This window comes from Nicotiana sylvestris, chromosome 6 (assembly GCF_000393655.2).
Source record: "Nicotiana sylvestris chromosome 6, ASM39365v2, whole genome shotgun sequence".
Lineage (NCBI taxonomy): Eukaryota > Viridiplantae > Streptophyta > Magnoliopsida > Solanales > Solanaceae > Nicotiana > Nicotiana sylvestris.
The window spans coordinates 8,091,154-8,106,872 of record NC_091062.1 but is presented as its reverse complement, the minus strand read 5'-3'; the positions used below and the strand labels follow the sequence as shown (position 1 = coordinate 8,106,872).

Here is a 15,719-nt window from a genome sequence, read left to right as displayed (position 1 = left end):
TACTGTTTTTAACAAAAAAAGAGATAAAATTGTATCTTAAAATTTACAATACTAAAACCTTAACCCCAAATGCATTACTGTTAGCATCCATTATCATATAAATGACCAGGCTGGTGTTCCAAGTTTCAAAATCAGACCAGGAACTAAGCATTGGTTCAACCATAAATTTAACAACAAAATAGAACTACTGACCTCCGAAATCAAAAAATGATCACCTACAACATGCTGACGTTTTAAAAGACGACCCTAGCCAAAGGATCAAAAGAATATGAACAAATCAGCATGGTTCAAACAAGTTCATAATACATTCCACAGCCCGTAAATATGAGTTCCAACAGTGATAAGAGAAAATTTTCTATATACATCCCATGCTTGAAACGGATTAACAAAGGCAAACACCATTGTCCCATCTACTAGTGCTTAGCAATCAACTGGAGTTCATGACAGAAAATATGGATCAAAACTTTGAAGTCAAGAACATGAATACAAATAAACCAAACCAATTAAAATAAACTATAACCCTTTGTGAAATATCCAAGCATGAATCCAACGAGTCCAACCCATAACACTATCACCATCTAAATGCATCAAACAAACACACCCATTTACAACATTTAAACAAGGTGAATATCTACACCACTATAGAATTGGAAACATATTTAAATAGAGGTGAGCTCAAGTAATCTTCATTCAACGGAACACAATATTTGCATCACTCCGGTAAGAAGTAATACCTGATTATATCAAAAACAATAGAGAAAATAAGCCTGAAGTTTGGATGAAACAGCAGCAACAGATCAACAGCAAGGGGAACAGCAATGACAACCACACAACAGCTTCTAAATCAAATCATGCTTCAGCTTTAGAAAACCAGCAAACCCAGGAGTGAGTACTTCCTAAACTTTTTTCCAAAGAAGGAAATCCAGCTCCAAACTATAGTAGTTTTCTTCAGAAAAAGATATTCATCCGTTTTTCTATTTTTAGGTGTTCTCGTCTCTGCCCTAGAATTTAGGAAAATGAGATTCTTATAGAAGGGGCTTAGGGCAGTAGAACCTGATTTTTATTCACCTTTAGGCCCTCCCTATCTTTTATTTTACCCCCAAGTCCCTTAAAACAAATATCTGAACCCCTGTCTTTCTTAGCATGCAAGTCTCTCTCTTATCCTCGAGAAACTTCTTTCTTAACAGAAAATATTCTCTAGACCTAAATTATCCAAAGTACCCCCTGACAGCCATGTATTTACTCCCCAAAACAAATCACTCATGAGTCAAATTGACCCATGACTCAAACCCATATGAATGGGCCTCTTTAACCGGGTCAGCGATGACCACACAGCTAATGTAGAAGCCCAATCAACAAAATGAGCATCAAACTCAAATTAAGACCTAGGCTAAACTGGACATTCTAATCGAAAGAAAAGGAAGAAGAAGAAAAGAAAAGGGCCAAAGATAGAAAATAAGAAATTTGATTCATAAATGAACCAGCCAAACCAAAACAGAGAATAAGAAAACAATATTAACCCTAATGCAATTATACAAAACAAACTATTTAAAAAAAAAATTAGGTCAACCAACAAACAAATGGACCAACTGATACGGGAAGAACAGAAATGGACACGCAAGAAAAAGGGAGAGATATATACTGTATTTTGCCAAAAACATTTGAGCGACTTGACGAACGGTATCATTTGACGAAGTTTTGCCGGTCTTTGGTCTTGCATGGAATCTGATGGGCTTTGAAATGAATCGAAATTGATGCTAATCGATTATTCTTACGGAGAACAATCGATTGGCATGAGTTTTGATTCATTATCAACTGAAATCCGTTTTTACTTCGAAAGACGAAGAATCAGGGTTCTTCAATTTCTGGATTAGATTCAAAATTGGGGCCAACGGATGGGGATTTTGGGGACAACAGTGACGAATTAGGGACCAGGGCTAGGTGGTGGTTGTGTGGTATGAACTTGGGGTCAATTGGAGTCATGCCGCCGGCTGGTGGGGTTTGGGGGCGGCTGGGCCTGGCTAGGGTTTGGGTGGGATTGAACTGATGGAGTTCAAAATGGGGGGGGGGGTGTTTAGCTTTAGGACTGTTTTATATAAAATGGGCGCCCAGTTCACAGCCGTTGGATCACACAAGTTCAATGGTTGTGAAGGAAAGAGGCAGAAACGGTGTCGTTTGGTGATGGGGGGGACCTGGACCGGGTGGGCTGACTTTGGGCCTGGATTTGGGGCGGGTTTGGGGTAAGATTTGGGTATGGACTGACCCAATTTGAATTAAAACAGCCCTTTTGCAATTAACCCTTTATTTCCTATTCTTTTTGTTTTTTCTTCTTCTTTTCTCTTTTTTTTAATTAAAAACCTAAATTAATCTAAATTGTAAAATTAATCAATTTCATAAACATTATAAAAATTCCTTGATCCTAAATCAAAAGAGAAAAACTACTATTCTAAAATTAAAGTTAAAAATGCAACAATGGCCCATTTTTTGTGATTTTTATTTTCTAATAAAATAAATAATTAACTAATTAACCTTGAGAATGTAAAAATAAAACCTAAATGCAATGCATGGTATTTTTGGCATTTTTTTCATGATTTTTAATGGAAATTAAACGTGCACAAAAATGCAAACAATTAACAAAAAATCCTACAAAAAATCTATAAAATTGCAAATAATTGGGAAAACTTTATTTCTTTAATTTATAGGAGTATTTCATATAGGGCAAAAATCACGTGCTCGCAACAGGCATCTTGAGACAGTCTTGCGATAAAAATAAATGTTTCCCTGCGGTGAAGTTGTAACAAGGTAGCCGTCTCTCTTTTAGTAAGCAAAGGAATAAACTTTGTTAAATTTCAGCATTGAGCATAGGCATCCTCTATTTCAAGATTAGAAGCATAAAAAACGACCTCCATAACTACACTCTTTTCTACCAGCTCTTCTTCATGGTGCTAACTTTGGAGATAGATTTCATGCCAAGATTAAAATATCTAATCTTTTAAAAAGTAGATAAACTGGAAAGTTAGGAAACAAAAGTTTACCTGAACTGTTGCCGTATTCTCAAAGAAGTTGCGCATAATAGGTTTCATGCTAAAGATATCATCAGGAATCCATGTATCCCCCATCTTTGGAAAAGTATTAAATGCTCGGCCCTGGAAGTTAATTCGTTCAGCCAATATTTAGATGAATTCCCTTTTACCAAACTTATTATGAGATCATTTCCAGCAACGAAAGCTCCTGAGATAGCAGTAATTCCAACAAGGATGCCCACGGGAAGTGCAAGCCGCTTAACTTTTGCAGCCCCACAAACACAGGCAAGTGATTCAGCAGGAGGTTCAGGCATAACGACAGAAAGAGCCGTCCAAAAGAGTCCACAATAAATAGCAAATGCAGAGGTAAGATGAGCTGCAAGACGGTAAGGGCTTACTCTTGGTTCAACATACTCAGATGGTGGCTCCTGCGGGAAAAAAAATAATCATTTAATCAAAACTTAAAGAACGCTGTGTCTTATGTGAGTTTAAGAACGGCATTAATGAAATCAATTTGCTTGGTACCTCTATACCACTTTTCACCATCCACCAACCGATAAGCCCCTGTCCAGCACCAAGAGCAAAGAGTCCAGAAAGTCTAAGTCCAAGTCTTACTGTTATATATCCCTCACGGAGAAAAAAATATGAGAACGGAAGTGCAAACATTATACCAAGGGCCCTTCCCCACATTCAGTGTGCATATTCCATCCAATATATGAATTTGAAATCCTCAACCTTCATCCCCTTGTTCACACTGTAAGGGTTAAAACTTAAGTCAAAGCACTAGGCAACCCAATACAAAAATAACTCCAGAAATAAGATTCAATAATAATCTTCATAAACTCATAACAAAAAATATCTGTGCTAAAATTAGAGTAATTGAAGTGCATAGACACATACTGCTATTTGGACTGACCGTTTGTATTCGGGGGATTGTTTGTACTTCTCAAATTCAGCCAACCAATCTTCATCCGTTAGAGGAGGAAGGCTCCCAGTGAATTTCCAGTCTGTCATTGATAGACCAGAACGTGTCAACCGTGTGACACCACCAAGCACAACCATACTGAAGACCCAAGCAGCAGATGCAAAAAGCCATATGCCAACCATTTTCCGGGCATGGGGTCCAGCAGTCACAAGAAACTTTAATCCCTCCTTGTTTTCAGCTACAGAAGCTGCCACTGAAGAAATTTTCCTGAAAAACATTCTATGAACACCCTGAAATCAATACAGATACCCCTGTTGGCTGCCGTAATGGAACTTTTTGGACCCCAAAACAAGACATAAAGGAAAGGAATCTGACTTAAGCACTTCGAAATTTCTTGCATATTCATACACCTATTCAACACATGAACGCATGCCTTTAACTTACCACATCAAAATTGTAACTCTAAATTGGAGCATTTTGGGGAGAAGAAAAATGAACAAAGAATAAGTCACAATGCATTAGCTGTTACTTATTGGGTAAAAGCAATTAGACTTGTAAAAATCAAAGCAACAACTAGCTAAAAGATCATAACCATCGCTACTCTAAGAATATAAAATACTTCCTATTAAAAAAAAGCATAGTTAAGTACAAATTAGTCAATCCAAAACCAAGACAACCCTCGAAAAATGAATTAACTAGTACGTACAGTATAAGCTATGGGTTCAGCCGAACCTAGTAACTTGGTACAGACCTCACCAGTATACAACAACAACAACACCAACAACCCAGTATAATCCCACTAGTGGGGTTTGGGGAGGGTAGTGTGTACGCAGACCTTACCCCTACCATGGGACAGAGAGACTGTTTCCAATAGACCCCCGGCATCCTTCCCTCCAAGAACTCCCCACCTTGCTCTAGGAGTGACTCGAACTCACAACCTCTTGGTTGGAAGTGGAGGTTGCTTGCCATCAGACCCCACCAGTATATGTGTAAGAAATCTACTAAATATGTACAAATATTAAACTCTAAACCCAGTAACTCCAATGGCCAGTGGTGTTTCAGTGGCATCCCGAAACCATAAAGTTCAAATTTTGGATCTGCCTTTGACAGAATCCATCACACAACTTACAAAGATTAATAGAATTGTCATAAGACCCATAAAACAAATCATGTTCAATTAGCAAAAAAGGTGACATAATCCAAGAATGATTCTGTATATAACTAGCCACACCTCTGAACTACAGGGGAAAAGACGACGACAACAACAACAACTACTACTGCTACTATATGCCTCAGTCCCAAAAAAGTGGGGGTTACAGGAATATCATCTCATGCCAATATTATGCAACTATAAATAAAAAGTATTATGACTTTCTGCATATATAAATGTAAAAAAAAGACAACTTTCTGAAAGATAAGCACAAAATCGAACCTTGTGATTGAGGTGATGAAAAGATCTTAAACCACAGTTAGCAATGGTTCTACTAATGAAGTTTCTGCTAGAAGGAGCAAGCTTTGGGATAGTATTTAAGAGCCTGTGTTGATTCAATGTCGAAAATGAAGCTTCATTTGAAATCTTGGATAGTGTAAAACCCCATCTTCCAAGATTTGATGAAATCATTTGACCCGAATCCTTGTTTCGCCTCAACATTGAAATTAATCTGCTCTCCAACATTGCTTTTATGTTGGGTTTCGATTTTTTCTATCTAAATTGCTGTGAATTTCGTGTTGTCATCTATTTGTGTTTGCTGGGTTCTTGTTTTTTTTTTTTGGGGCACTTTGGCTTGGGCAAGTTTGTTAAAGCGTTTGGACATAAGAATTGTAAAATTAAAAAAAATAAAAAAAAAAGGTTTTTTCATGTGAAAATTATATTTAAAAATTAGAATTGTGTTTGGACATAGATATAATTTTGGATTGTTTTTAAAGTTTTGTGAGTGATCTGAACGAAAATTTTGAGAAACAACTTTTTGAAGTTTTTCAAATTTTCATAAAATTACAAAATTCATCTTCAAGTAAAAATTAAAATTTTTATGGCAAACTGCTGATTTCGAAAAAAAGTAAAAAAAATTATTATGTCAAGCTGGGCGAGGATTTGAGGATGAACCGGCCGGTTCATTAGAGAGGATAATAAATTTTATTTTCTAAATTTTACATTCCACCATTTTGTAGGTAGTGAAAGTGAAATAACACATGTAAATTATTTTTCTGTCCTATAATTACAAAAATATTTGTAATTTATAGGATTTTCGTGTTGTTTCTAATGTTTTAGGTTTATTACAAAAGTATCAACCAAGATATAAATAGTTTTGGCAATGAACTAAAGGTACTTTCAGAGGGGTGTATTATATATGAGGTTACATTTAGATAGATTGAAAAGTAAGGAACAAAAGGTCACGAGACTGACAAAAGAACTTGTCTTGTTTTGGATGTGGTCACCACAGTCTATACACATAAACTTCCAATAAGAGAATCTCTCTGTTAAAAGCTTTTTTGGTTGTTTCCTCTATTTTTGGTTTTTTGTTCTCCTTTCATATAAAGTGACTCTGAATAATTGTCACGAGATTTTATTATAACCGACCACCCCTTTGTTCTCCACGTCCATATAAGCTCAAATAATTCATAAGTACAAAAATAAATCATATATTTTACTTTTTGTTCTTGTTAGTTTTGGAGCACGGTAAAATTGTCTCTGTGTAACGTTATGGGTTCAAGTCGAAAAATGTTCAAGCAAAATCAACAAGTGATGCTTGTATCAGGGTAGACCACCTATATTATACGCACATGGGGTGCGGCCCTTCCTAGGGGCGTAGGCACCTTGTTTGAAGCGGTGTCACATGACATTCGATTTTTTTTGTTTGTAATCTTTGTGTATAAATAATAAATAAAATTAAAATATTAGGTATAAATATAAAAAAATGACATTGCTTATCCTGACAGTAATTTATTCATTTGTTCATTTTTCAAATATTGACACCGTTTACAAAAATTCCTGCATACGCCACCCCGGACCTTGCGTGAACACGAGATAATTTGTGCACCGAGCTGTCCTTTTGTTCTTGGTATAAAATAGAACCTGATAGCCTTCAAATGTAGAGATAAGGAGAGACTGTGATTTGCTCTAATTCTTGTTCTTTATCAGGACTTATTGCAGTGACACAAGAATGGAGGAGGAATTTAATTCATCTCCCAAAAAATATGCAGAATCTGAAACTGATGATGCAACTAAGTTTAACAACTCCCTGCAAGTAAGTTAATATGAATTTTTCTTTTAAACCTATCTGATTATGTGAATACTTTGTTTGTTTGTTGGCCAGTTTTTGGATGCTGAAAACTATGTGTGAGCTTGCTCACATTGTCAGTCCCAAAGTCCGGATAAAGGAGGAGAGTTACGGTAACCTAACAGTCGGCGTAAAACTCGTCAATTTATGATGAATCCTCGCAATATAATGTTAGACGGCTTAAATTACAGCAATATAGATGGTGGGGATTCATATAGTTAGACTCACCACTTGTTTAAGATTAAGGCATAGTTGATGTTGGTGTTTTTTTTTTTCTTTTTTCTCTCATTTTTGGGTTCTTGAAACTCTGTGTGAGCTTACTCACATTGTCAATTCCACGTTTTAAAACTGTAGTCAATTATGATGAGATCTCACAATACAATATTAAATTGAGTTGTGCTTAAATGGAGTGATGATTCATATAGTCGACTCCAACTTGCTTGAAGTTGTTGTTTTGGGTGCTAGAGGAGAGTATGTGTGTATAGTATTTCGTGCCAACAATTACTCGTGGAGCTAGCTTACATTTCTTTTTGATTGCAGGAACTAAAGGACTTGTGCTCTCAGCTTCACCATGCTGCAGATTATTGTGAGAAATCTTTTCTAAAAGCAGAAGAGAAAAAAGAGTGAGTATTTCTGTTTCTGCCTTCCAGCAGCATTTGGAAGCTAATAGTTGGGAGTCTTGTTCATGCAATTGAAAATTTTGTAACATGAGAACTCAAAACTAGGAGAAAATAGGAACATACAAGCAAAAACAGAATAGAAGAGTACAAAGTAATGACAGCTTCTAAGATATTTGAATATGATTCAAGTTATATACACTGACAGTGTAAAGATTTTTTACACTATCAGTGTAAGCAGGGTCCAGGGAAGGGCCGTACCCCAAGGAGGTATCATGTAGGCAGCCTACCCTGAAGCATCACTGGATGATTCCACGGCTCGAACCCATGACCTATAGGTCACACAGAGACAAATTGACCGTTGCTCCAAGGCTTCCCTTCACCTTGTAAATGAAGTAATTCTGTAAATATTATTCACGCTGTCACTGCATAGAACTTAAACGCTCACTGAATACTGAAGCTCATTGCTAATGTAACAATCTATATTTCCATACGCAGTGTAGTGGAAAACACAAAAGAGTACCTCTGTAGAGCTGTTGTTACAGTCGTCGATCATTTAGGATGTGTATCAGCTAAACTTGAATGCCGGATTGCCAAGATTGACGCAGCTTCTGAAACAGAACTTCGGATTGATGGCTTGACTCAAGTTCGTAGCTTTTACTCAATTTCTTTATACTGTCGATATATATAACTTAAACGCATTAACAAGTAGTAATGTTTTTCTGTGATGGTTCAATTTGATTAGAGACTTGCAACCTGCCAACAATACTCTCAAGAGCTTGCTCTCTCAAGGCTTTGTTGCACTACTGATTTATCAACATATCATCGTCGCTATATATCACCACGTAATTAATCTTTTAGTACTTTTTAACATGTTCAATCCATTCAATAAGGTCATTATATTCTGATACCAAACATAATAACTTCCTAATACTTTTGTTTTCTAAACCAGCAACTCAACATCTCAGGAGAATGAAAGAAATGCCAAGGTAATATCTTTATCCAATCGCGTCATTTCAAGAACGGAAGCGGAGCCTTGGCACAACTGATAAAGTTGCTACCATGTGACCAGGAGGTCACGGGTTCGAGCTGTGGAAACAGCCTCTTGCAAAAATGCAGGGTAAGGCTGCATACATTAGACCCTTGTGGTCCGGCCCTTCCGAACCACTCCTAGCGGGAGCTTAGTGCACCGGGCTGCATATTTCAAGAACGATGTGAACTGGTAAAAAATAGGACTAATGGACTTGCATGATAAATGAAGGGGATTCAGTATACCAATTGACAATAAGGCTGTGGACAGAGATGAATTTGAGGCAGAAGAAGATGTGCCCCTATTTTTATACACTTACAACTACAAGCCTTCTCTACTTGAAGATTCAGAGAATTCTAGCTTTTCACCTCCAGGTAAGGAAAATACATTTACAATATGGAAATTTTCAACATTAGAGTTTTAATAACAAATGTTCATATTTCAATGTTCACATATGGATTTGCAGTACTGCCAGTTCGGGACGGTCTATCTGTAGTACCAAAAGCACAAAAATCCAACTTTGAATTTCAGGTACCCTTATATCAGCAATCTTTTGATATGGATATAGTGTTAAAAACCATGTTCATGTGTTTTTTTCTCTTTCTTTTGAATGCAGGAGGCTCGAAAGCTAAAACGAAACTTATTAAATTGGAGACCGATGCATAATAAGGACATAAGGTCACTCATTCGACGAGGTAGAAGAATAGTAACATGAACTTATGAAGAGTCTGAGACTGAGATTATAATTCGATTCAAGATTTTGTAGACAGATGCAGGCTTCATGTTACCAGTATCGAAAATATGTAGTCTTACTCTTGATTTGCAAATTATGTACATTATAAAGGGGACTTAGTAGTAGCAGCTGCTGCAAAAATATGGAGAATGGAGTTTATGCTACAAAAAATATACATTAAAAGCACAACATAACATTGTTAACTTCCCTATCCACAATGGAAGGAAGAGCAGTCGCATACTTCAAACACTAACCACATCCAACGCCTTAAAAAGGTCGGAGTATTTACACACAGGTAAACTTCCTAACTACTTCAGGTTTTGTTTACTTCCTATCTTCCTATCACCTTGACATTGTTCTCGTTTATCCTTTCTTTCCTCAGTGTCGTTGCCTAGTGCTGTTAGTCCCGAGCTGTTGGACTTCTTAGGCCACTTTCAATCTTGTCAATGTAGGAAAATTTCTTGGGAGTAATATTAGCTAGTTTTGTCATGGATTTGTTGTCATTTTCACCTTTGAAATAAGCCTCCAAGTTACCCGTCGAATGATTCTTCTTCATTCCTGTTTCCCCTAGCTCCACATTCCAGCCAATAAAATCGAATAAAGTCCTCGAAGACGGTGTTTGTGCTGTAGAACTTAACAACTCTGCCTCTAATTCCTTGGGAGTTGACACACCACTTAATGGAAGTGGAGGTGAGGAATCAGCTGAGAGGTTCTGGTTTGCTATCGCGAGTGATGGATCTTGCGTTAGAGAGTCCGCGTATAGCACGTCTTCAATACGTGACATAACTGTGTTAGCTAGGCTTTCTAGTACCCTTGAGTAGCTCTCCAGAATAGAGTGTCCTATATCCTGTACACATAGCAAAAAACAGAAACAAGCATGTCATGATTTTGTGAGGTAATGTGTGTTTGTTCCTCTGTCCGTTTCATTTTATATGTCACTCTTTCTTTTTTAGCCTGTTTCATAAAAGAATGACGTGTTTCTACACTTAGAAACTCTTTAACTTCAAATTTCCTACTTTTCCTTTAATGGTACGTTCTTATAATCTTATACAATCCAGGGAGAACCATACACCAAAAGCTAGCTATTGAGGTGGGAGAGCCCAAAATTATATAAATCCCACATCAGCATATTGCAATACCGATATGGGACTCAAGTCCAATATCTTATAATGGACCATAACAAACCACCACGCTCCGCATTCTTCGTCCCCGACGGCTGTGCGCTAGACTTTTCTAGCCCCGGGCGAATACTGCAATACCACGTCACCATCCATGGCACGGTGGACACGGAGGGCGGTGGATGGCTTTGATACCATTCATACAACCTAGGGAGAACCACTCCCCAAAAGCTAGCTATTGAGGTGGGAGAGCCCAAGGCTATATAAATCACAGATCAGCACATTGCAATACCGATGTGCGAGTCAAGTCCCATACCGTACAATGGACCATAAATATAGTCGTAGAAATATCATGATATGACTACAAGTTCTGAAGACCGTTATTTCTTCCTTAAATTATGTATCCAGTCAAACACGGCTTATATAAAATGAAATGGAGAGAGTAACTTACATTGTTATATTGGATTTTGCTGATGTCAAGGGAAGATTGAGGGATTCCAGGAAATCTTTGTTTTAAAAGGAGTAAGATAGTCTCTGCTCTCTCTTCAAAAAGTTCCCTTTTCTCCAAACTCACAGCTGATCCCCAAGAAGATTTTCCATCTTTATGGTGCATTTTTCTCTTCCAAATCACTACAGATGCCTCAATTCTGTTCTTAAGATCAAGAACTTTGTGTTCTGTGGACAAATCCATATTGGTTGAAAGGAATTGTTCAGGATCAAAGAACTCAACTGTGATGCTCTTGTAGATTGAATCACCAAGACTTTCTCTACCATTCTTCAAGAAATCAGAATAAATTCAAGGGGTTAATTTCACGTATGGTCATAAAAACTATCTTTTGTCAAATTAAAATAACGGAATTGTACGTACTATAACAGTAAAATCACTAAACTTTACTCAATATGACAGTATAAGTTGCAAGTACTATTTTTGCCACGCTAAAGTAACTGAACTTTACCCATTATAACAATATAAGACGCATGTGCTATTTTTGTCACATTAAAGTAATTGAACTTTACCACTATAACAGTAAAATCATTGAACTTTACTCAATTTGATAGTATAAGTTGCAAGTACCATTTTTCTCACATTAAAGTAACTGAACTTTATCCACTATAACAGTAAAATCACTAAACTTTACTCAAATTGATAGTATAAGTCGCAAGTAGTATTTTTGTCATATTAAAGTAACTGAACTTTACCCACTACAACAGTAAAATCACTAAACTTTACTCAATCTGACAGTATAAGTGGCAAGTACAATTTTTGTCACATTAGAGTAACTTAACTTTACTCATTATAACAGTAAATTCACTCAATTTTACTCAATCTGACAGTATAAGTCGCAAGTATTATTTTTGTCATATTAAAGCAACTGAATTTTATTCACTATAACAGGAAAACCGTTAAATTAACCATATATTCAAGAGAGTGTTTTTTCCTCACCTTGGGAAGAGATTCCATGTAGTTTTCAGGAATTTCCATTTCTGAGAGTATTTGTGCATTAATAGCCATAGATGCTTTATGTACTTGATTCACACAATCCTTTTGATATTGTAGCCATTTTCGACATGTATCCGAGAGACCTTCTGGTGGTACCTTGACTGTAGGTAGCCACCATTTATCATTCCTCTGTACACCTTTCTCAGATTCATCAGCATCTCTTGAAACATACCAGAACTCATTCTCATATTTGAAATTTTCCAAGCAATCCTGTTAAGTTTCATGAAATTTTCCAGTATTAGAGAATAGAGATAATGCAACTAATGTACTCCCTCTATTCCATTATTTGGAAACTCTTTGATGTTAAACTTTCCGTTTTACCTTAATTACATGCTCTTATAGCTATAGAAATGTCATAGCATGTTTTACATAGTGGTGCCGCCACATGTATTCAAGGGGTCGTCGGAAAATTATACTGCATAGCTTGGTAAAAAAATTATTTGTATATATATTATATATTAACACCTCTTGGCTTTTTCCTAGGGCGGATGCTGCATATGGATACTTGTTTCATTTGAACTCAGTATTTTTTATCCGGAGTATAAATTTATGTGTCACTGCATAGCAATAAATTATAGATATGTACCCATAACTTTAAAAATATAATAATTTCAATGCTAAAACATTAAAGAATCGACTCATAGACCTTAAATTCTAGATCCGTCTCTAACTTCTTTATGGGTTTATTTCTTAATATTTTGATCCTCCCTATTGAAAATACTGGCTCCCTCACTTATTTTAGACCACAATATATAAGGGTATTTTGGTATGTGTCAGATCTTTTTTTTCTTTATTAACCTCCTTGACCAGTCAAACACAATCATATAAAATGAAACGGAAAGAGTAATAGATTTATCAAGTAATAGCATAAAATTGCAGGTTCTCACAATGAGCATTGCATCAAGTTTTTTCAAGGCTGGGATGTTCATAAGCAGATCTCTTCTTTGTTGTGTCACCATTACCTGTCAAATTAAATCACATTTCTTATTTTCTTTTTTTTTCTTTAATAATAACTATTCTACTTTAAATCTTGAATTGGAAATGAGATAGAGAAATGATATAGGACCTCCATGTTTGTTCCATCCTTAGATTTTTGTTGAGAAGGAACAAATTCAACAATGTAATCTGATACAGATAAAAGCCAGTCTATTTCTTTTCTCCACCTTGCTTTTCTCTCTTGAGACATAGGCTCTAATTTCCATTGTTCTCCAAAAACAGAAGCTATATATTTCACACACACAAAAAAAAAGAAGAGTTATTTCTGAATATTTCTTGTAAAGAACAGAACCTAGCAAGATGGTTTTCACAATTTCATAATATATCATCATATGATGATATAAATATGAAAGGGAGCCTTGGCGTAACTCGTAAAGTTACTGTCATGTGACCAGAAGATCATGGGTTCAAGCCGTGAAAACAGCCTCTTGCAGAAATGTAGCGTAAGACTATATATAATAAACCCCTGTGGTTCGGCCCTTCCCCGGACCGCGTCATAGCGGGAAGCTAGTGCATCGGGCTGCCCTTTATAATAATATAAATGTCTAACACAAATATTATAACTGATTTTGGTGAAATTTACCTGCAAGATTAGTAATGGCATTTGATAAAGCCAGAGCTGATGAAACACCCTTTCCTCCACCTGACATATCTTCTCCTAATAGCAGCTTTGCAAATCTTTCTTTCATCATTTCCATGTCTAAAAAAAAAAAAAAAAAATTGCACATTGCCTCATCTTATTATATGCACAAATTCCAAGACATACAATTAATGATATATGTGAAGTATAAGGGTAAAACAACATCCAACATGTACATAATTGTAATTCAGACGTACACATGCATGCGTACAGGCAGAGGCAAATTCAGAATCAAGAATCAGTGGATTCAGAATGAATGTGGTTTCAATATATATAAACATTTCAAATTCTATTTGCATATGTATATATAACTCGATCCAAAACCAATGAGTTCAGCTGACATGAAAAATTATACGAACCTGAAGAATATTTATCTTTATGGTTGTTTCCTGATCTTGATCCTTCCTTTGCAAAGCGCGAAATAGGATTAACAGACCGATTAAAAACGCTACCTATATGTTGTTTTTCTAATAATGCTGAAGATGATTTTCCACCTTGACTTCTAAAATCCATGGCTTCTCTACCATGTCCATTTTCTAACATAACACTATGTGCTTGTCTTCCCTCAAACATCTTCCTAAAATTGAAAGATTTTGACTTATGAATCTTGTATATTTCTCTAACCATTTTATGCCTTGTAATACCTACCTATTTCTTGAACTTGTTACTATAGCAACATAATGTCACATAGAAAAAATTGTCAAAAATCAAAGGCAATGATATGATGAATATGAGAAAATGGTAATTTTTTCTTCTTATTTTTGATAACAATAATAAGGAAGAGAAATAGTGGGAGATATGTTTTAATTTGCAGCTAAGTATGTTAATGAATTTTTTTGGAAAGTGGGGTGCATGTTTGATGAAGGGGAAACTGAAAGGGAAAGGGGTAGGTGAAAACAAGTGGTTTTGGGATTTATTAATGGTTGAATTTTTAATACTAGCAAAAAGCCCGGGAAAGCATATAATGGACAACTAACTCTCGTTTAATCTCGTTGATGCCCCTCTTTTCTTATTATTCTTTTTTTTCCTTTGATTGCCTAAATTTTAGGAAAATGAACTGTATAGACGCTGTAAAAATAATAGGCGGAATATATATATATATATATATATATATATATATATATATATATATATATATAGAGAGAGAGAGAGAGAGAGAGAGAGAGAGAGAGTATGCTATATACAAAATTTTTGCAAATTTTATACATTTTTTCAGCTACCAGATGTAAATAGTTTCTGGCGCGGACTAAAAGTGATAATACCCCCTAATTTTAGGGCCGTCAAATTTGACTCAAACCCAAATGATCAGCCCAACCCGTCCAAGGTTGGACTGGTTATTGATCCACTCATTTATTGAACTCAGCTCATCTTGATCCAACCCATTTAAAGTTGATCTGATTTTTAGCCCAAATTGATCTATGAGTAACTTTGCCAAAATATCTTTAAAATAATTATTTTTTGTTTGATATGTTATATATGACCATAACAGAAAAAAAATCTTATTTAATAATTATACAATTCATAAGAAAACAACACGTACTAAGTAAAGCTTGATAAGAGTTGGGCAGGTTGGGTTATGACCCAAATTTTAGCTTATCTTAGCCCAAGTAACTTAAATGACCCGCTTGATTACGGACTCAACCTATTTTAACCTGCCCAAAATTGGCCAAATCCGCCAAATTGACACCCCTACCTAATTTTAAGAGAAATGAAGAAAGTTCTTAATGTATTTTCAAGGTTGTCATATTATACTTGATATATGAAGTCTGATGGTTTAAAAGTTAGTTCATATAACTTAAACTCATTTCAAGAACAAAGAATAAGCAATGAAAGATAGGACACAACCAGAGGTGTATAC

At 35.8% G+C, this 15,719-nt stretch overlaps 2 protein-coding genes and 1 pseudogene across 3 annotated transcripts; 1 reads left to right on the top strand and 2 right to left on the bottom strand.

The window, feature by feature from the left end:
• Positions 1 to 341: 341 nt before the first annotated feature.
• On the bottom strand, positions 342 to 5,726 carry LOC104248920 (heme A synthase COX15-like; annotated as a pseudogene).
• Positions 5,727 to 6,950: 1,224 nt separating this feature from the next.
• On the top strand, positions 6,951 to 9,731 carry LOC104248922 (probable protein ABIL5). 2 transcript variants are annotated; one of them, XM_009805277.2, is made up of 8 exons: positions 6,951 to 7,193; positions 7,767 to 7,849; positions 8,342 to 8,489; positions 8,589 to 8,688; positions 8,796 to 8,832; positions 9,114 to 9,247; positions 9,340 to 9,404; positions 9,490 to 9,731. In XM_009805277.2, exons 1-8 carry the CDS (start codon positions 7,110 to 7,112, stop codon positions 9,586 to 9,588), a joined length of 750 nt encoding a protein of 249 aa, XP_009803579.1. In that variant the 5' UTR covers positions 6,951 to 7,109; the 3' UTR covers positions 9,589 to 9,731. The 2 variants fall into 2 exon arrangements, with proteins under 2 accessions (XP_009803579.1, XP_009803578.1); XM_009805276.2 differs by having other exon boundaries at positions 6,954 to 7,193; positions 9,105 to 9,247.
• Positions 9,732 to 9,887: 156 nt separating this feature from the next.
• Positions 9,888 to 14,722, bottom strand: LOC104248921 (rho guanine nucleotide exchange factor 8-like). The gene is made up of 7 exons (XM_009805275.2): positions 14,221 to 14,722; positions 13,805 to 13,921; positions 13,292 to 13,446; positions 13,113 to 13,187; positions 12,169 to 12,435; positions 11,176 to 11,499; positions 9,888 to 10,453 (listed from the first exon to the last, which is right to left on the bottom strand). The coding sequence occupies exons 1-7, from the start codon at positions 14,486 to 14,488 to the stop codon at positions 10,007 to 10,009; spliced, it is 1,653 nt and encodes a 550-aa protein (XP_009803577.1). The 5' UTR covers positions 14,489 to 14,722; the 3' UTR covers positions 9,888 to 10,006.
• Positions 14,723 to 15,719: the final 997 nt, after the last annotated feature.